We start from the raw sequence: 23254 nt of genomic DNA on the forward strand, positions 1-23254 counted from the left end.
CCTTAGTTGATGTTAGATATTTTGGAAAAATGCACGTTTAGATTCTTTGTTTTATTTAAAATGTAATTTTCATCCTTTAAATTTAATGAGTTCTAGTTTGATATCTCAACTCCATTCTCAATTTCATTATTGCCTTTTCATATTATTTAGAGTTTTACTCTCATCTCTTAATTTCATTTGGTTTTGATCTATTAATTTTTCTAATGTTTTACCTTCGATCCTCAATTGCTTTTCTTTCCATTTTTAATGATCAATTTAAAACTATATTATTTTTTCCTTTAACATTATGAAATTAAAACATTTAACAATCAAAGGTTTATGTGCTTCAACCAAATCTAACAGAAAAAAACAAGTTTCTTACAACATGAACAAACAAAAATTAAATTTTCTACTTAAAGAAATGTTCACATTTAAAGTCAAACAGGATATTCTTTCCAATAAAATGATATCTATATATTAAAAAAATATTTACGTGATTCATAAATAAAAAAGAGAACCATTAGCTAACAGCAAAAATCTGTACTAGCACTTTGAGCCGCGGAGGGAACACCCTCGGCAAGGATTAAAATGTTACCTCACAAAGGCCAGGCCACTCGCAAAACGTTAGCGACAAACCCAAAAAGTAATATTAATAAACAAATTGAGAAATAATTATTCAATTCATTTACAAAATTTGGCCCCAAAAAATTGATCTGCAAAATTTAAATCAGTTAAATTCACTTCTTTTTTTAAAATGAATCTTAACCATCAAGATTTATTAGATCACAAAATTTTACTCAAAATAATTACTTTTCTGCCAAACAAAAATGAAGTAATAGTTTTAAAAAAGAAAAAAGAAAAGAAGGAATAACATACAGATTTCTCCCTGACTGAGAGATATTGATGCAGATATTATCTGAAGTGAAGTATTCTGAACGATCACCTGGTTGTGCTGCAGAACTTTCGGTAATTTTTTTTTTTTTTTTTAAGGAAGGACTTAAGTTTCTTTAATTCATTCCCCATAGCTAATCAGTACAACTCATTTAAGAAGCTTGCGAACTTCGAACAATGCAGGCTTGCAATCCATGTTAGATTTGTCGAACAATCAAAACAAAAATCCACAGAACTAGCAAATGAAGACGCAACTTCCCATGTTAGCCAAACCCCAAAGAACAAAAAACACATGCTACCAGCTATCAATCAATCTTCTTTGAAGAAAGAAACCTCCCACTGAAGTCAGATTTTAACTTGCATCCGAAATGTTGTGTTTTCAGAAATAGGGCATCAATTTCTTGTTCCTTCTTCTCATATACGTAGAAAGCTATAAATGCAAAGGCAATTCCTGTACCCATGAGAATAACTAGTTCAGTATATCACGTTTCCATTCAAGCACCGAACTGATGAAAAGCAAATAGGTAAATGGAAGCTTATAACAGCCTAGAAAAACAAGCTCATATTGTCACAGCAAGCACTGGCATTAACATGAGTAAAGAATTCACAGTCTCAAGTTTACCACCACAAACAAATAAATCCCACTTCAACAATTTTAATATTCACAATAGCAATTTTCGGAAAGAGGTTTATAAAATTTATAAGCAATCCCAGAAGAGAAATGCCATGGCTCTATTACTCGTATCTGGCGTCAAGGCACCGAATAGACTTGCGAAATGAGCTTCCTGAAACTGTTCAAAGTTTTACCTAATGTTTCAAGCATGATGCAAAATTAACCAAATGCATGTATCATTTGACTTGATAGAATTGGGATTCCCTAAAGTGAGAATTGAGAGAGAGATGGTGTTAGAAAATAGAAAAAAGAGGTCCCCAGCACAATCCCTCTCATTTTATTACTCTCTTTGCTCGAAAAACACTTTACAGGCTTTACACTTCAGAGAATCCAAATTCCATTTAATATTGGGTACCTGTCACGATTTATGTGGTAGGATTGGAAAATTACATATAAGTCCCAAATAAGGGACTTATTTACAAATAAGTCCAGCAAATTGGGTACTGTAAATTGTAATTAATTTTGCTTGTGAAATAACACCAATACCCCTTGACCTGCCTCCTTTGACTGACATTGACCAGTCAAAGGCTGAAGAACATTCACTGGCAGCAAGCAGCAGCCAGCAGTTGACAAGTGAAATTTCAAGGATTTACAAATGAAACTTCATCTGTTTACAAGTAAACTTCAACCTCCTAAAATATTGATACTTTAATATTTACAAGTGAAATTTCATGAGTTTACAATTGAAACTTCATTGATTTACAAGTAAACTTCTCAATTTCACAAGTCAACATCTTAAATTTATAAGTTAGCCTCTCCAAACATTGATACTTCAATATTTACAACTCACTTCATCGATTTGCAAGCAAATATTTCAAATTTACAAGTCAACCTCTTAAAATATTGATACTTAAATATTTATAACTCAAACTTGATCAATTAACAAGTAAATGTCTCAGATTTACATGTCAACCTCTTAAAACATTGATACTTTAATAATTATACAAGCTCTTAGATTTACAAGTGAATCTGAGCAGTTTTTGTATATGTTATTGAAATTTTACATATTAAATTACAAGCCAACTTCTCATATTTACAAATCCTCCTCTAAAATTTACAAGCCAAACTTCGAAATTTACAAGTTAACTATGACAAAAAAAAATGCTTAGCTTCAATTATAAATATAAGATGTTGACTTGTAAATATAAATACTAAATATTAATAAAATTTATAAAAAATAATTATTTATACCAGTAGTTGACCAGTCAACAATTGCAGCCAGTGGCGCCAGCAGCCAGCCAATGCCGGTCAAAGTTCAAGTCAAAAAGGGTGGGTCTAAGGGCATTTATGTCATTTTATATACAACCAAGTCTCAAGAGACTTGAGAGTATTTTTTCAAATTTGCAGGAGTCCCTAAATTGGGACTTATTCATAATTTTCCCTCAATTCAATTGCATGGAGACAAGCATGCCAGATCAGATTTGGGATGGACTTTTCTATGGGAACGAACTACAGTACAGCAATACAGACAACATACCTATAACATATGTATTCTGAAATGATAAGGCTCCAAGGAAGCTAAGAATGATGAGAGATACAGTAACCTATTGATCACCAAAGCAAAGACAGTGTTAGCATATCAGATTTAAGGGAGAATGTACTAAGCAGTCAGCGTATGCAAGTTAAATAGCTTGAATAACACGACAAATTGTACATCCATGTTAATTTCAGCTGAAAAGTATACAGGCTTTGCTCGATGAGAAAAGCAGTCAACAATAAACAATATTTTAATAACTATTTCAAAATCTTTCAAGGATGTTCTATGAAATTGTCAAGGCCTAAGTAGAAGTTAAAATTTACATCATGGAATATGTAGCAAGGTATTTGATAGAAAGCAATATGAAAGAAATGCAATTTAGCATGCATAATCACATACCTTGAGAAACAGCACCCAATTATTCCCTTCTGCAAGAGATTTCAAAACATTGACAGCGAAATTCCATGAAGAAGCAAGGGAGAAAACAACTTGATGTGACTTATCTTCTGATAAGTGAAACCAAGATGCGGGTACTTTCTCAATTGTATATCCCAACCTACAGGTAATTACAGCACCTTGAGTTATGCCATCATTTAAGTCATTGTATAATGAAGTTTCTTTATGGGACAAAAGAAAGGCTTCATTCAAAAGTAGAGCGTAAACTTCACCAAGGGTGGGGGTTGGGGGAGGGATAACATCATTCAAATCCGAGAAATTAAAAGAAAACAAGACGCTAAAGGCTAAATACTATGGCGTTAGCGGACATGTATATTGATGTGGACATCTTAGCATGTTCAAAAACACAAAAAACTTACATTTTTTCAGGTAGAATGCTGTGGACAAATAAAAAGACTGATGTGAACAATAGAAGCTTTGAAAGAGCAGTAACAACAGTAGACCCGGATGCAATGAAGTTGTAGTATACGGCAAACAAAACTAATAATGCAGTGACAGTTTGCTTCTTATCCTTCCAGAGCAACGTGTCAGCAACTGCAAAAAGCCAGTGACAGTAAATTTGCACATTGACTAAAATCTATAGAAGAATAAATGCACACCACAGACTAACTCACAACACCAAGAAGTTACACCATTGTGTACATGAAGTAAACAAGAATTGATACAGCCAGCTAATTTAGATTGTAAACATACTGTGAGGACATAACAATGCATGTCTGAACAAATAACATAATCTTCTTTAGAAAGGAGAACTTGTCTCTAGACAAATGAAAGACCTTTGACTTAGTTTTCACCAAGGAAAAAAAAAAGGAAATGCAAATTTACAAAATCAAATGCAGAGTGCTGCCTAACCTATAAAACTACATCCATAATTGTGTTTCACTAGCCTTCATTAATCATGATCAATCGTCAAATTTGACACTTAAAATACATCAAGGATATCTCATTAATCTAGGAATTTATAACACACACACAGAATGTAGCACTAAGTTGTAAGAGCAAGTGTAAAAGGCTAGTGCAGTGAAGTTCAAAAGCAAACCTACAGGATTAGACCAAAGAACTCAGTTGTTGCTCCAGGTTTCTTAGAGGTTCTGTTCAAATGCTACTATACCTTCGTACAGACATGCTGCTGTATACAGATTCCTAAAGGATGGACAAGTTAACAGAATTATTCATACCTCTTCCACTTCCAAGATATATGGAAGCTTTGGAAGGCCCTTCTCTTTTAGTATTAAGCTGATTTTCAGCTCTCAAGTGTGGATACGATTTAATAGTCCTTTGTAGACCCTCCTGCAGAGAAATCTCACGTTATCACTCGTTAAATTCCCATGAACAAATAAGGATATACAATCACTGATTGGATTAGTGCACTACATACAGACCATTTCAAAAACCACATCATATGGCAGAGTTCATAGTATGCAAGTTAGTTTCAACTCAACATTGCCAATAGATTTATGGACTCTAAATTATGTAATTTTCCATCCTTTTTGAAGCAAGAATAATATAAGGAATGTAGATGACCAGAGCCGTAGCAACTCCACTGAAGCTCCTCATAAATTTGTGCAACAACAGACAGTTAAGCATATGAGCGAAGCATCAGTGTATTTCTGCATAGAAAGATAGTCATGTATCAAATTCCTATAGTGAAATGTTTTCAAACCTGAAGTGTTATGATGGGTGTGTAGCCAATGCTATCCTTTGCTTTTGAGCAATTAAAAGTTCTGCTGCAAGACAAAAGTCTTACTCTTGAAGGTGTCAACTGTGGAACCTTCATCCCATATGGACCTAGCAGCCTATAAGCCCACTCCACCATATGCGCAATTGGCATAATAACAAAGACAGGGATCTTTATTCTCGGCCTGCAAACTTTATCAATTCAGAGAAGAAAGAAAAGGCATAGATGTACCACAATATGACTTTTTTAAATAAAATCTATAAACAGATTTCTTGTTAACTAACTGTTAAAAACCATTGTAAGACATAGGAATTTCTTGATTATTGTATAATACAAACAAGGACCGTCGCGCCTGCATCGTTCCCGGCGGGCCGGCGCGCGGCGTCACGAAGGTTCCACCTAGTGGGATAAAGGCTTGTTGTTGTTGTTGTTGTTGTATAATACAAACAAGAAGCCAATATCGTATTGGCCAAAAAAAAAATCATAAAAATAATATAAGAGCTCCTTGATCTCTCGTTATGATTACATAGCACCCACAGCCTAATGTGGGATATAAAAGTGCCTCTTAAATTTATATTATTTGATTGGTATACCAAATGAATAAAAGGAAGTACAACTTTGAGCAAGAGTAAATAGTCGTCAAATTTTAATTTGTGATCCAGTACAATAGGAAACTACCTTTCATATCCAAGATCTTCCAGAACAAGTGACATAAACTCCCAAAACTTTATAGGTTCCATATTTGTGATGAAATAGGCCTGCACAATGGAGATCCATTTGTTAATTGGCAGGGGAAAATATCTAACTTGCAAAATAGACTGGTTAATTATTTTCCCTTTGGCAGGAGAAATGCAAAGAGCACTTGTTGAGTTAGCCAGTGATCTACTTTTAATTGAACTGTCTGTCTTAAGAATCTTCCTTTACACACTTAAACAATAAAACATAATCACCTGCCCTGAGACTTTTCCTGCAACTGTCCCTTCCGAAGCTAGAGCTCGATCGGCACATATATGGGCATGTGCCACATTTTCAACGTAAGTGAAATCATAAAGGTTATTGCCATCACCAATAATGAACTGGTCAAGAGAGAAATATATATCAACATATGAAAAATAGGCTTTGCTGAAGAAAGATTCTACTAATAAGTAATTATAAATGCATTCTTTTCAGCGCCACACTTGTGCATGCCTCCACATCTCTCCACATGCAATGAAGCAATTTAGTTTTCATTGGTCTTACAATCAAATTTCAACAAATTTATGGATACTTTCTAACAGTTTGATCCAATTAAAAATCATTATTTTTGAATAAGGCCAAACAGGATAAGATATGATGAGATAAGGCCTGATTTTACAAAATTTTGTGTAACGTAACATACATGAGATATTATATTGCATAAAATAATACTATGTACTATCATTTATTTAATCACACACTGTATAACACTAAATCGGATAAATAAAGTCCCTCTTTGGCAACACTCAATCTCTATTGTACATTACATTAGAAAATAAAAGGAAAATATGGTGAAAAGGTCAAAACAAACATAAAGACATATCTTATGGATCATATTTGTTTGAGCCGATGCTGTTGTTATGGTTTGCCTGCACCAACAAGCAATAAATTTGTCCTTTTCTTTTAAATGTTTCCTTATGAGGATCATACTTCTATGATTTAGTAATTATTTTAAAATTTTTGTATGGTTCAAATTATTACAAGGTGGCAACACTAGTAGGAGCTGAAAAAAACTAAGCAAAGAAGCAAAAGAACCCCAATCTCCAATGCTCAATTCTTCATCATTCATAATGACTACACCATCCTCATCTTCAACCTGAGTTTCTGAGCGCATCCACTGATCATAGGAAGAAAGTCACTCTTAATCTCAAAGCACCATTTGAATCTGAAACTAAGTCAACAACTCAAAATCAAGAGGAAAAGTGACAATGATAAAAAGTGAGCATCACCAGCTTTGTCCCAACCTAGGTGAGTCATCCATGACTGCAACCTTTAATACCCAGAATGTTGTGTCTCAACTCTTCTTCAGAATATCCATTACAGCCCTTCTGACCAATCTACCAGGCTCAAAAGCATGCTTTTCGAGTTCAACCTATCTCCCAATTTCAATCCCATGACCAAAATTACTGGCACAGTCTCTATGCCACTACCTCCACAATTGATGGTTCTTCATTCATGGCTCAACCCTCCATTGAGAGCAGCTTATATGTCAAAAAATAAAAAGGCCTAATCCCACCCAGCCACCATTAAGGCCTAATTAAGTTATCCATCATGTTTTAACGGACAAAAATATACAGTACAATACTTGCACCAAACTAATGATACACTTATAATGTATTATACAAGCTCAATCTCTTAAGCCTAATAAGGACTCTAACGGTGCAATCATTTGCTCAAGCAGCATGAAGTACCGGAGAATTACCGGTACTCTGCACAACATTATTGTAACCAAAACACAATTTGATGTATGAATCACTGTGATCCAACACATCAAAACATCATTCTTATTTTATTTAATTTATGGATATGATGCATTCTGACACACCTAGATAGTTCCAACCGCAGGTTAAAATGTCTAATGATTCAATCATTTGCTTCAGCAATAAAAAATGCCAGAGATTTGCCATGACTCCAGGTGATGTGATCCAATGCATCAGAACATCAGTAGACACACCTAACAACAGTCACGTCAAAGGCTCACAGTTGTCATTTTGCTAAACCCCCCAGTAAAGGATGTGGAATGGGGAGCTTGAAAAGACATCTTCGAGATAATATCTAGTTTCTGCTTTAAAATCCAACAATGAAAACATTTAAGCCTTCTACACACAATATTTTGGTTGCTGAGTAACTTTTATGTGGAAATATGCCTTCAAATTAATTATTAAAATGCATACAGAACTTTTTGTTTTTTGGTGAACAAAGAGAGCCGCATACAGCTTTAAATCAATAGGAGATGAAACCACACTCACCTTTGATTTCCCTGCCCTAGCAGCTTCAACTAATGAAGGCACAAACAGTTTATCTCCAGGCCCAAAAATGCTGCTGGGGCGTATGCAGCATGTTAGAAGCCCCTCAGTCCCATTAGACTTAATGACCAATGCCTCCCCTTCTGCTTTAGTTGCAGAGTAATGATCGTTATGCTGAAATCAGTTGAATACAATTTAAAGCCATGTTATTGGACTAATATTACCCATAAAAAACAAATGACTTCCAATTGTTTGATTGAACGATAAACATCAACAAATGCACACATCCCAAGTTCAGATCAGTGTGAACCTTGAAAAGAAGAAACTGATATTAGCAGTGATTTTATGCAAACTCGCTGAAGCAAGTACCTTAGCGGGATAAGGCAGTGATTCATCTCCATTAAGAATTCCATGAACACCATCAAAAACCACACTAGGAGAGCTCGTATAGATAAGTCGCTTCACTTTGAGCTCAACACAAGCATTGATGACATTTTTTGTCCCTTCAGAAGCAAATTTCCCATCACATTCAAAGCCTAATACCAAACAACTTGGTCCTGTGAAGGAGATAGGTAGAAGAACAGCCATTTACCTTCAACATTGACTGAATGATGAAGCAGAAAATTGTTAATGGAAGAGTTTGGAGCAGCCATATGGAACACAACCTCAGCTCCTTCACATACTGCAGTGACAAAATAGCAGTTACGCAGAACCCAAATATCCTCCTTCACATTTTTACTTTTTAGTTGCAATAGAAGTTAAGCAACCATAACCAAAGGAGAAAAAGAGGTACCTTTAAGTACTTGGGCCTTGTTACGAAGATCTAAAGTCATGTACTGGGCACGACCCGAGCGTAAAGCTTCACCAAGAATTCCTGATTCTTCAGCTGGCTCAAGTTCAATGTTAGCTCCCAAATCACTGATCCGAACAGAGTAAGTATTGTATTGGAGTAGCATTTCAACCAAATGCCGAGCAGCAAAGCCCCGTCCTCCAGTTACCACACACCATCTTTCCTCAATTCCCATGGTTCTGTTGCGGAAGAACAGCAATTAAAACTCATTCATAGGGGTTCACTCTCAAACAAATCATGCAGGTTAGGTGTGGGAAAGGCAATGGGTGGATATCAACTCTACCTAAGTCAGATGCCCAACAACATTTCTAACATCTGAATCCAGAATTACCCAATGTTTAAAATCTATGATACACAGGAAATACTCAAATAGCCAAAAATATTGGACTGTCAATCGTCTAAAATATGACGCTTGTAAAATACATCTAAAATAAGAATGCGTTTGACACAAAAAATAGTGCGCATGGTCCAACCCCTCTCTTTTCAGTGTCACCCACTCTTTTTCTCTCTATTTTATTCATCTTTAGAAGCTTTAAAAGATCCATATTTGTATAGAATCCAAATCTGAAACATTTGGTATCATGCACTGCTCATGGGCCACACAATACAATGATACCCGATCCCCACCCAAAAAAATAATAACAATAAATCTAAAGCACTACAATTAAGAAAACTAAGCCTGAAGTGGTTGCAGACATGTCTAAAGCCTAGTGCAAGCATGACCGAACCCACCATTCTCGGGGGCAAATGTCACAAAGTATTTGCCTATTTGGTATTAAAAGCCAGATATACATATATCTAAAAGTGTATCAAATTTCCAAAAAAAATTGGTTCGTTTAGCACCATCCTTAAAGTCTGCAATCAGAGGATACCAACACAGCCTTCTAATTTGGGTTAGCGAAATAATGAATAAGCAAGCGAGCCCAAAATTTTGCGTTGCATGTAATCAATCAATCTAAAAACAGAAACATAGTTAAAACAGAGAGGGAACTTGCAGAAGAGACCATTTAGATCTAATAATATTGAAAGACTAAAACAATACAGAAAAATGCACATACCAGTGCAAACGAGAAGGCTGAAAGTGGGTGAAAGGCTCCGTCTCCGATCGGTAACTTCCGTCGAGATCTAGTTAGAGTACAATACTCCAGCTGACCGTCGACGGGGACACTTGAGGGCTTTAATATCAGCAATCAACAGCGAACTGGGAGTGAGAGTGGCGACGGAGAAGTGCTTTGAGAAGAGGTCTAGACTCGAGTGGGCATTGTCTATGCTCAAATTCACGATCGATCGAGTCCTTAACTTTTTAAAAAAGAAAAGAAAGAAATTATATAGGGAGAATAACATTCAGGGCCCTGGAAGATAATTTATAGCCTGAATGATCCAAATTATTTTAAAATTTCCAGAAAGACCCAAAATCCTTAAGGTTCTGATTGGATGAGTGGATTTGAAATCATATATTTAAAATCTTATATTTGAATTTGCCATTAACTTCTTTATTTGAATGATATAAAAAATTTTAAATTATAATATTAAAATACTTTGTTTTGGTCTTAAATAAAATTCTAAATTTTAAATTCTATATTTGAATTTAAAGGCAACTTAAACGATATTAGCAATGTAATCCTAATCAAAGTTAGCGGTCCAATCCCAATCAAGGGTGGCAACCTAGTCTCAATCAACTCTTGCTATCCAAACCTGAATGACATCAATTGTCCAATCTCGATCGATAGCGATAGTCCAATCCGTGTCAACATTAGTAATTCGATCCCAAATAATGCCTAAGGATTAGCAAGGGACAATAACGCCAGTCCAAGGGCTATGAATTGAACTTAGATGACGACACCAAAACATTTTCTATTAACAACGACATATGGCGTTGGACAATAAAAGACGGACGAATTAAAGACGATGTTCACAAACCGGTTCTAGATGGTGGTGGTGGCAAATCAACATAAGTTAGATGAAACTAGACTAGCATTGAATGACGCCGACAATGACGAACTGGCATTTAGAGGAAGAAGAGGGCGGTCCCAATCAATGTCACCAAAGGTCCCATCCTGGTCAAAGCTAGCTGTCCAATCATAATAGGTGTTAGTCATCCAGTCCCAGTCTACCTCGATCCTAGTCGAAGTCGATGATCTAATCCTAGTCATTATGGTAGTTCAATTCTAATCATCGCCAACTGTAAAGGGTGTCCTAAATTAAGACTTAATCATCAAACTGACTATAGTAAATCAAGGACTACTCTAAACGAATTATCCTATAAAAGATTAACCTAAATAAATTCTTAACATGTATTTTCACAAACGATTCAATATAAAGGGAACCCAAGTCTTTAAAATATTTTAAGAACTCATATCATTCAATTAGACATATACGAAAGCACGATAAAGAAAACACATCGACATGGGAGAAGAGCTTCCCCCTTTATTTTCTCTCTATGCCTTACTCCAAAATACATATACACATATTTACAACATAACACTTGACTACTCAAACCCTTCCATAATTGGCAGAGGGGGGCTGAGGTCTCAATCACATTTATCACAATGACTATTACCTAATCATCATACCTTATATATCATCTATTCATCAATAGCCCATCATATGCATGAATTTTTCTTTTCATTCACATATAATTAATATGAACTGCTCACCCTTGAACATCAAAAACATAAGGGGAGACCATAACAACATTCAAGTTCTCAAATTAAGTAGATAATAACTATTTCCACTTGCACAAATATTTTAACCCGTTAATATAGTACAAGCATCAAACCACATTCCCCAGGACTTAAAATACATTTTCCCAACACAAAACCTATAATGCAAGTGAATCAAGAATATATTATCTTAGTTGGCAATATCATAAACTAAATACACATATCAAAATAAAAAGAAAAAGGCCTACAGAAGTGATTACTATTACTTGGCCTATTACTCCTTTCCTCTGTTCTTCTGAGATGAGCTAACTCCTGTAATATGTTAAAAAAGAGGGGTGAATACAACAACTCAGTAACCAAGGTACATCTAAGTTATACAAATGTATGATAATTATTCATAAATGTAAGTGGCCAATAAATTTATTAAGGTAACCATACAAACAATCACATTAATAACATGTTAATCACATTAACATTCAACTCATGTGAATAATTTCAAGAATAAAGTCAAGTACAAAATTTACACAAATGGCAACATATACATTATTTGCATAATTACTACATGTTCTCATTTTTACAATTATAATCATATTCTCAACATAGCCATCAACCACTCAAATGGCATGATAATAATAATATGCATGATCAATCTATCCCTTATATCCCCCCTTATTTCCTCTGACATGAAATCCGTGGGTCAACAACCAAAAGGGATCATCCATGTGATGAGACTATCCAAGGCCTTAATCATATCATGAGGGGCTATCGGGTCAGGATTACCTTACTCACTTATGAACATGATTTTCCTCAAATCACACACTATGGGGTGTCATACCCAAATCTAACTCTACCCAAAACTCTAGGTAGGCCAGTAGGGTCAAGTTCCTTAATAGGAACAATGCTATAGTACCTTACAAGGTAAGTAGTAGCTATAACCCTTAGGATTATTGGTTAATAGCCAAGTACTATGTGGATTTTGCATAACCGCTAACTCCTTCAGTAAGGCAAACTCCCATCATATGATCATACTCATGAGAAAATGCATTTCAAAAGCTCATATATATAATTTACAATTATCCCATATGCTCATCAACTCTCTTACTTAACAAACATTAAGAATCATCATATTTCAATCATGTCTATTGCATCAATTTTTATATTATCATATGAAACCACATTTGCATCATATAAAACTTAACATGCTCATACACAAAAATTCATCACTGTGCATAATTCACAATTTATAATCAAGGATGTACACATCATCATCAACCATCAATCTGCTTACTCACACCAAGTCACAATTAACTTGGTCACAAATCATAGAGTTTCAACCAAGCCACATATATTACAAACAACCATTTTAAAATTTAGATATATATATAATATATATATATATTCTTTTGTTTCACCAACATAATTAATTAATTAATATACAACTGCATAAAATAAATTTTTTCCAGTTACCTCAACCTTTGAGAGGTTAAAGGTTACCCCCTCAAGTTACAACACTTCCAAAGCCTTCCAAAGCTTGAATGGTGTCAAAAGAAAATTAATCTACAATTGATCATATTCCAATGTGTCAATAATATTATTAACACAATTTTCACTCATACTCTAACACCTAAGTATTTATTTTATTTTATTTCATTTTTTATGCTCCTTTTCCTTCTTCTTTCTTTCTTTTTTCTTTTTATAATATTATCATTACTATTTCTATTTACTATAAAATCATAACTTAGGATTTTAATCTAAATTAAATTCAATAATAATCTTCTAACTAAAATTATTTATATCTAAATATTCCTCCAAAATTACTCATTTGCTCTAAATTAACTTAATTAACCTTAGGTTAATTTTTGGGATGTTACACCAACGGTCTAATCTAGATTGGCACAAGCTATTCAATCCCTATCAATGCTGGTAGTTCAATCCCAACCCCCTAGCATCCAGTGCCAGTCATCCTATCTTGGTCAAAGCTAGCCATCCAGACCTAATCAGCATCAACCATCCAATCCTAATCGAAGCCAGTGGTCTATTCTCTGTCACAACTGGCCATTTGGTCTTGGTCAAAGCAGGCCATCCGATCCTAATCCCCTATGGCTGTTTGATCCTAGCCAAAGCCAACATTCCCGTTTAGGTCGGAGCTATGATCTCAGTTGGTGTCGACAATCTAGATAGCAATCTGATCCCATTCAACATCGACAGTCTGGTTCGATTGGTGTTGTCCGTGCAATCCAAGTCAAAGTCGGCAGTCTAACCATAGTATGCGCTAACAATCCAATCCTTGTCAACGTTAGCCGTCAGGTCTTAGTAGACGTTAATGATCTAGTCTCAATTGTTGCCAACAATCTAGTCCTAGTCATTGCTTGTTGTCCCGATGGATGTCGGCTAATGGTAGAGGTGTTAAAGTCAAGAAGGTAGTAAAGTCAACAAACAAATGTAATGGAAGAGAGAAGCTTTCATTAAAATTTAAAATAATAAAAGTTTAGAAAGAATTTTAAATTACAGAGAGATTGATACAGGATTTGGATTTAGATTATGGCAAAATCTAAATTCGCATATTTTCAAGGAAGAATGACAAAGAAGTCACAAAAGGATTAATTAATTCAAGTTAGGTTCTTAATGCCAAACTTCAAAAATTTGCAAGTCTATATCTCAATTTTGCAATTATACTGTGACAAAATTTACAACTTGTAATTCAAATTTTAATAGAAGAAATTAAGAAATGCAAAATTGAGAAATTGAGTTGTAAATTTCTGAAATTTGACACTTAAGACCCAACTTGAATTAATTAATCCTTTTAGGACCTATCTGTCATTCTCCCTATTTTTAATTACTCAAACAATAGATTTGACTCAAATCTATATTCAAATCTATATGCATCCAAACATAACATAAATGTAATTCAGTTCTTTGAGTTAATTAACCAAATGCACCTGTTTTTTTTTTAAATATCATTGGTCACTGCCACCAAAGCATTGTTACAAATAACCTAATCATCGTCGCTAGGGTTACAACAATGTCAACGTGATCAACAATAGTCAACTTTAGAAAGGAGTTAGAGGATAAATTTATCCAAGATTTCTTGGTTGGCCCTTCATTTAATTTTAGAATGCTTTAAATCTTTCATATTATAAATTATTCCATAAGAGCCCTGCTATTTTGCCAATTATATGCCTCTAAAGTTTTAAATATTATTATAGACTACTCTATAGATATAAATTTAGGGGAGTCGCACTCCAAGCCTCAAAAAAGGAAAAAATTACATTGCAAGCCCAATATATTCTGTTATTGCACTGCAGGCTCAAGAACCTTTGTTGCAATTTTTTTAGGAGTGAAAGTACAATTTTGCTCTTATGTGATTTGAAAACTCAAATCATGCAAAATACAATGTTCATCGATGCACAATACAATATCCATGTGTGTGTAATTAATCAGTCGGTTTAATAAAATGTATAAGTAACACACACAATATACAAAACAATATTCATAAATGCATAACACAATATTTATGCATTTTCAACTACATGTTTATGCATGGACACACATGGATATTGTATTGAGAATTTATAAATATTGTGTTATGCATCCATAAACATCATATTGTGCATCGATGGATAGTATATTATACATGCTCTACATAACTTTATTTTAATTAACATATAGATTAACTGGACATATATGGATATTGTGTTAAGAATTCATGAACATTGTGTTGTACATCCATAGACATTATATTATACATGATCCGTATGATGTGTATTCTAACTTACAGATCAATTGGACACGCATAAATATCATGTTGTGCATCTATAAACATTATGGTGTATATTATTTGAGTTTTCAAATTACATAAGGACAAAATTATACTTTTGCCCCCAAGAAAAATTACAACAAAGGCCCTTGAAATTGCAGTGCAATATCATAATGTATTAGGTCTAAACTAAAATTTTTTGCTATTATAAGGCTAGCAACACCATTCTCCCTATAATTTTTTGTCAAGATTAGTGAGTAAAAAGAGAAGATTTTTAACCAAACGTGGAGAAGGTTGGGTGTGTGAGAGAGAGGGAGATTGTGTGGTGTTTGTGTTATTTTTTCTTTGAATTTCAAAAGAAATTTATAATCTGTAATAAAAAATCTAAAAATATTTAGAGCCTGTTTGATTTTTATTCTCACTTTTTAATTTTAAAAAGTATTTTATATTATAGTTTTTTAAATTGTTTGAAAGCAAAATAAAATGAAAATTCATTTGGTTATGTCAATTAAAAAATATTTAAAATTAAAAAATAAACTAATAGTGATGGTTATAAGCATTTAATAGTAATGATTAAGAATAAAAATTGGTCAAAATAACTATAATTTTTAATAATCAAATGCAGTATACTTTAAAAATAAGAAAAATAAAATAAAAACAACTGAAAGTTGTTTCTAATTTTTTTGTTTTTTTAAAAAATAAAAATATTTTTGAAAACAACTAATAAAAAAATTTATCCAAATAAATGGTTAAATTTTTCAGTTTTTAAAAATAAAAAATTATTTTTAAAAATAGAAAACAAACAAGCCTTTACATGTGTAATTTATAATTTAAAAGAAAAGGAAACCTCAAAAGATTCCTACACAAAATGCAAGAGCTCTTGCACCCAGCTTACTTAATTTATTTGGGACATGTCTGCTTAGTTCAAAGCAAAAGCTTACTTATTAAGAAAAGATGAGTTTATCGATCATAATTCTAGACTATTTTTTGGCACTAGTAATTAGTTTCTGCGTTCAGATAATATTCAAACCTCATCTTTTTAGCGTCAATATATTTACTTTTTATTTATCAAGAAATAGAGAAGTTATCAACATTGATACTAAACAGCATAGTCTCTTGAATTTTGTTCAAATTACTAAACTTTTCGAAAAGTTAACATCACAGGAAATATACTTGCTAACAAAATTATAATTAATTGCTTGTTTCGTTTTTACAATTTCTATAAAGTTTAAATATTTTTTTCAAAAATAATAATAGTATTTTTTATGCTAAAGACATAAGTATTATTTTTATCGAATTTTATTTTATAACTTTTTTAGGATAAATTTGGAAACATGTCATGAATACTATTTAAAGTAGCACTTACTTGGATTGTATTCAATAAATTACTTTCCCAGTTATGAAAGAAAAAATGAGACTTAACTTTTCGAAAAGTTCATCCTTTTAATAAATCATAAGATGAATTTCCCTGCTTCTCGAAAGAGTTTAACTTTGCCTTGTTACTTACTCCCGATAAAGCGAACCAAGTTTTAAAAACGATATTAATCTTAAACTCCTAACACACAGCATTTGGATTAGCAAATGTATTAAGTATTAACCATTGTTTTCATACAGACACAGCCTTGTTGAATATCCAACTAAACTTGGCATGAAGTGGCTCTACGTTGCGAGTCGTTTCTTGGATCTTCCTAATCCTAGGCGTTAGTCCACACACAATCCTGCTCACGCTTCGCTTCGCTGATTAGACCCTCCAACTTGTCTAATCTCCATCGTCCGATCAAGAACTCCAAGATGTCAGCATAGTCATTGGCTGAGAACACTCCAAGTAGCTGGGCCACAAGCGAGAAATGGTGGAATAAGTGAGGGTCTTGCCCGTCATACATGAGATGAGCAGGCATGGTGATTTTCTTGCACATCATATCTCCAATGCCCAGAGTGGCTCCATTGGGGTCCACTTCTAGAAGTTTCTCCACGGTCCTTGAGTCAGCATTCTCATGTCGTTTTGCGGCTGCAGCAATTGTGGCGCATATTCGTGCAGGCACCAGATCACCGCCTTCTCTAGTCAAATGAGCTGTAATCACATGTAAAGTTGAGAAAATGAATTAAGATTGCATGTTAGCCTATTTAACTCATAAAATTTAATGAGTTAGATCAAATAAATTGATTTTTTTTTAAATGAGCTGGGCTAGTTGAACCCGCAAAATTAGTAGGCTAGAGTATTTTTTTAAAAATAATTTTTTATTTTTAATCACATTATTTTTTTTATAAATTTACAATAATGATAATATTTCTTAAATATATAATTTATAACTCTTAAATATGTTCTTTATATTTAAAATATAGTTTAAATACTTCTTACAATTTACAAATAAAATTTTTGTTATGGTTTGTAAATTAATAATTTATTAGTTTTTATAAAAATATTTTAAATATATATTATTTATTAATCTCATGAATTTATTAATTGAAATCATAAATATGAATTCGTTGAGAAAAATAATATGAATTTATATTCAAATTTTCTTTCTCAATGAAAAAGATAGCACACCTAAAAGAAAAGATGATTAATAGTAAAAATATAATAAAATGAATTTACTTGGTTGAATTCTATATTTATTTTATTTATTTATAAGTTATTTAATTGTTAATTTTCTTTAAAATATGAAATAAATAAATAAATAAATATTATATAAATTTTAAATTATTAAAAAATTTTCATAATTTTTTGCTAGCTAGCCTGTTAGAAAAAGGGTTGGGTTGGGTTTTTAAACCCATTTTATTTGATGGGTTAACCTAACCTAACCCACAAAAATACCAACCTGCATATGCTAGCTTGTAGATTGGCTCGTAACTCGTTTGCCTAATGCTAATCCCATGGAAAATTACACTAGCTCTCTCTTGAAATGTTGTGTAGACAAAACCTAAATATGGATTGTTCTCAAGTCTTGGATCTTGCAATCACAACAATCAATTAAAACAATATCAGTGTAAGAAATATTCTTGTTTTTAAGCACAATTAAATGTTTGTGGTTTTTTTTTTTTTAGCCAATGACAAATAGTCCCAACAACAATGCCACTTTTCTACAAGTACAAGATTTAAAATTTGAACCCTGTTTTGACGTGTGATTGTGTGAGTTGTGTTTAATTGATTACTTAAAAAAAGAAATGTTTGTGGTTTAGAATGGAAATTAAATTGCATTAACAAGTATTGAATTTTTAAAATTTATATGTGAGATGTCATGCCGTTATTTTTTAAAATTTATTAAATTTGTGTAATACATTTATAATAGAAAAATAGTTGTAAGATAATTAAGCAAATGATCCCTCTCTCTCTCTCTCACACATACACACACAAACACAAAAGCTACAAGTGTCAAGTTCAAGCATCTGCACTTCACGAGCAAGGTAGTAAAAATTAAATTAATTGATTATTGAATTAGTTAAAACACTTATTCAAGAGCTAATATTCAATATCATAATCCAATCATGGTCATGCCAACTATGCACTAAATATTTTATTAAATTGATAAAACATTGACTCAATAGTGTATTAATCCAATCCACTAGATTGACCCAATTTTTCAATATTATACATAAAAAAGCCTATTTTAATCCTTTAATTTATGATGGACTTGATCACTTTAAACACTATTTGATACATTATCAAACGCGAATTAGTACTTCAAAAAGGTTGTTGGATATTATTACTTCATGTCTTCCAAGGAAGGAATTAGGAACATACTATAATTTTTTAAATCAGGTAGCCATACTATAATTCTCTTTTTTTAAAGAAAAAAAAAACACTCGTGGAACATTCTATTTTTATATTTTTCCTTGCTTTTAGTCAGCCACGCTAGAATAAGAAATTTGAAAAAAAAAATTGTTTAAACTAAGTCTCAATGCCATCCCCAATCAGGTGTTGAATAGTATTCTCAATCATCAACATATCAACTCTGCCAGATGGATAAAGACAAGTCCCAAGCAAGTCACCGTGTCTATTTTCCTCAGCATTCCAATATTAGGTCCATGCAGCCCATGGGCTTCGGCTTGACCCGGTCTCACCCCTCACTCCATCCAAATTGTTTATCGTGGTTTGGTACGCTGGAAGAGCATCCTCTGTTATCATATCACCCGCATCTAAAAGCTCAACCGTTCGATCGTGGAGCACCTTGACTTGATCGTGGAACTCATCCAACGGTAATAATGAATCTGGCAACAAGTTTTGCAGTTGCCAACTTTGCTCCACCGGCTTCAATAGTGGAAGAACCCTTTGCGAAGCCCAACTTTCCAATGACTTGAAAACTTTGATCATCTCCGGCAACAGAGAGTGCATCTTTATGGCTTTCAGAGGTGGTTTGGCGACGGAGGAAATGATAGGTGGTATGAAGTGATGAAATGTTGAAGTGAGTGCAAGAGGTTATGTGAAGTGGAGAGACAAGAGGCCTGCGTGGTTGGGGAATTTAACTAGTTTGGTGGGGGATTGTGAAGTGACTAAAGAATTATTCCTATTTATAGAAGGGAGCAATTTTTTTTTTTTTTTAATTCTTGAATCCATCCAATTTTAAACAAGAAAACGTGTACAGTTACACTAGATATTTGTTGAGAGATCTTCAAAATCCTTGTGATCTATTCCCTTCATCCATTTATATAGATTTTTTTTATAAGTTTATTTTATTTCTAAATATAAAGTTTATCATGATATTTTTAAATAATCAATTAATTTTGCTCTTGTTTGAAAAAGATGAGGAAATATTAATTATATGCTTTATCTATCATCATGGTATTAATTGTGACATCATTAGGGGCAAATCTAGAAATTGGTGTGGTTTTATATGCTTTCAAGTAAATAATAAATTTTTATTAATATGTGTGTGTGTGGTTGGAAAGAGTAAATTAGAGTACGATATGGTTTTTGTAACTACAAGGAGTGCATCCTGTGTGTGGTTGGAAAGAGTAAATTAGAGTACGATATGGTTTTTGTAACTACAAGGAGTGCATCCTGTTGACAACAAATATTATTTGCTCAAAGGCACTAGAGACAATGTGCAAGCCCTTCCCAACTAAAATACTACAAATATATAAGGGCTAGAATTCGAACTCCCTATCACTTGATTATAAAGTGGCAAAAACACCTATCATTTAAACTAATTTAATTAGTTGATAGAATATAATGCGGAAAGATTTAAAAAAATTATAAAACAGCCAAAAACGTAGTTTTCTGCTCCAAATGAGGCAAGGGTACAGCTAGAACAATGTTGCCGCCTTCATGCTCAATGGCCCACAGGGTGGTCCTAGGGGTTAAATACAACTATACAAGGATTTGGGAATTTCAATCTGTGAAGATTTTGATTATAAATAAATAAAAAAAAGAGAGAAGGTTTAGGATCCCATGCAGAATCCTTTATCGTGGTTGTGGGGCAGTTCAATTAAATTAATGAAACAGAGCCAGTGTGATGAATATACTATAAACACACACACTATTAATTAATGAGTTTATGAGAGTGATACTAGCATGGGATTCCAAAGTTCAGAGTTAAATAATAATGGTGCATTCTCCGGGCAGGGACGGAGCCAGCCCATGCTAGATCTAGATCGCCCACTCCTATTGGATAACACGATTCCCCCAAAACTTTAAAAAAAGGAAAAGAAAAGAGTTGAGCAATTTTTTTTTTTGGGCCTAAAGTTGAGCATTTGATACTTACTCTTTGCCAACTACAACATAAATTGTAATTAATTTATTCACATTTTAGAAATAATGTTAGATGAAATTTTAAATTTTTAAAAATATTCACATCTTTTGATTTATATCTTTATTGAATACTTTATATAAGAACTTTGATAATAGTAATTAAAATTTCAATGTATAATTTTTTTAAAAAAGAGTAATAACGAGGTAAGAGCTTAATTGAAAAAATAAATATAAAAATTATTTAATTTTTTATATTTTGAATTAGGTAAAAATTTTAAAAGATAATTTATATTGTGATTCAAAGGAGGATAAGAGAAAATTGGCCATATGACCAAAAGCTTAGATATCTAGGCTTAACTCTTAAATTTGGAAATAAAGCTTGTAAGGTGCATATGGGGGATCATGATGTGTGAGCGACAATAATTTTTTCAGCAAAAATATCAAGACATCTTTCCTTTTTGTGCACTCATCTACAAAGTACTTATTGAATATTCATGGATGATTTTAACATATCGGTGAAAAAAATAGAGAATTATAATTAAGTCTCATATACATAAATTAATTACTATAACATTCAATAACAATTGAACTAAATTGTATTGATAATAAAATTAATTGTCAATATAGTTTAATTCAATTGTTAATAGATCTTATAGTAATTAATTTTTTTATATGAGATTTTAATGTAATTTAAAAAAAGAGAGAAGGAAGGGTATTGTTATTTTCCGTAAAAATGTATTTTCACGTTAGGACCATGACCTCTCAATAAGTTTTCTTTCTGTATTTGGAACTTGTGCAAAACTGTTTGGACATTTTGGTCCCTGTAACTAACCTGCCCTATTTATATTGGATTCTGACTAATCCAACTTAAAATGGGGTGATGGGGTATGTCATCCTTATATGCAGCGCCAAGGAAACAAGTTGAGCCATTTAAGTCTAGTAATAACTAGGGTCAAGCTTGAAATTTAAAACTTAAAAATAGGTTTGAAAGTCATTCTATTTAAGCCTTTTTATTTATTTATTTTTTAAAAAAACATAACTACTGATTTTTTTAATTTTATTATATTTTGTTATTGATTTTTATACTTTTTTCTAATGTTCTATGTTCTTATTAATCATTTCTAATATGTTCCAAGTCCTTTTACTATTTGTCAAAAAATAATTGTCCTTTTTTTTACCTCCTGCTAATTTAAATTACCAACTCATTGTATTTTAAACATATTAACATTCCCATTAATATTATTAGTTACACATCATATAATTTAATATTTTAATTAATGTCACGTAATCGTCTCTATGGACATATTTAAAAGTATAGGCATCGACATAATAAAATGAGATAAAACTATAAAAATTAATAGTTATGTTTTATCCTCTATTTTTTAAATATTATTATTTATATTAATATTGTTAGTATGTTTGACTTTATCAATAATGCTTGAAATATTTAGATGTTATTTTATTTTCTCTAGAATTGAACCATGCATGATGTTTTAATTGGTTTAATTTTAAAAAATAATTTCCTTGTTTGAACTTTAAAATTGTTTTATTTAAGTTGGACTTTAGATAATGATTTGATTTATGTCATGCATGTGTTAATATTTGTAAATTATATTTTTGACAAGGGATTTTTTTTATACTTATGCTGTTTGAGATTGTATGATTTGAATAAGAAATTTATAGAAAAATAACAATGAAGGATCATTAAAGAAAATTTATATCAATTAAGAATTAATTATTATCACAATCCAAATTAAAAAAAGCTAAATGAATCGTTGTTAATTTAAAATAAGTTGTTAAAATTTGAATAGATATTTATTGATAAAAAACTAACCCAAATCAACAAGATTCATTAAAATTTTAACAAGTAATTTTTAATTGATATAAATTTTTTCTAACAATTCTTAATTGATTTTTTTCTAAAATTATAAGTTTTAATATTTGATTACTTGAAATAAGAGTTCTTTTACATGATCATAATGCTAATGTTTGGATGTTATTATCTTGTTGAGGTGTATAGAAAAATCATTTGGTTTGTTTAACTTTGAACAATGATTTAATACTTTAGTTGCTAATATTTATAAGGATAAATTGGCTCACTGGTTAAAAATAATTTTGCACCTTAAAAATATAGATCAATTTTTTAAAAATTTAAGAGTG

The 23254-nt window shown here is 32.2% G+C and overlaps 1 protein-coding gene and 1 pseudogene across 2 annotated transcripts; both read right to left on the bottom strand.

Moving 5' to 3' along the window:
• Nucleotides 1-1021: 1021 nt before the first annotated feature.
• Nucleotides 1022-10270, bottom strand: LOC129302399 (3beta-hydroxysteroid-dehydrogenase/decarboxylase-like). 2 transcript variants are annotated; one of them, XM_054941252.1, is made up of 13 exons: nucleotides 10044-10269; nucleotides 8929-9164; nucleotides 8728-8817; nucleotides 8505-8638; nucleotides 8139-8309; nucleotides 6105-6230; nucleotides 5833-5912; nucleotides 5140-5338; nucleotides 4655-4766; nucleotides 3836-4010; nucleotides 3420-3576; nucleotides 3021-3087; nucleotides 1022-1321 (listed from the first exon to the last, which is right to left on the bottom strand). In XM_054941252.1, exons 2-13 carry the CDS (start codon nucleotides 9158-9160, stop codon nucleotides 1176-1178), a joined length of 1689 nt encoding a protein of 562 aa, XP_054797227.1. In that variant the 5' UTR covers nucleotides 9161-9164; nucleotides 10044-10269; the 3' UTR covers nucleotides 1022-1175. The 2 variants fall into 2 exon arrangements, with proteins under 2 accessions (XP_054797227.1, XP_054797228.1); XM_054941253.1 differs by lacking the exon at nucleotides 1022-1321 and adding an exon at nucleotides 1434-1661 and having other exon boundaries at nucleotides 10044-10270.
• Nucleotides 10271-17011: 6741 nt separating this feature from the next.
• Nucleotides 17012-19738, bottom strand: LOC129302561 (stearoyl-[acyl-carrier-protein] 9-desaturase 6, chloroplastic-like; annotated as a pseudogene).
• Between the last annotated feature and the right edge of the window lie 3516 nt (nucleotides 19739-23254).

The sequence above is a fragment of the Prosopis cineraria genome, unplaced genomic scaffold (assembly GCF_029017545.1).
Source record: "Prosopis cineraria cultivar Desert tree isolate PC_DT_omini unplaced genomic scaffold, ASM2901754v1 PC2, whole genome shotgun sequence".
Taxonomy (NCBI): domain Eukaryota; kingdom Viridiplantae; phylum Streptophyta; class Magnoliopsida; order Fabales; family Fabaceae; genus Prosopis; species Prosopis cineraria.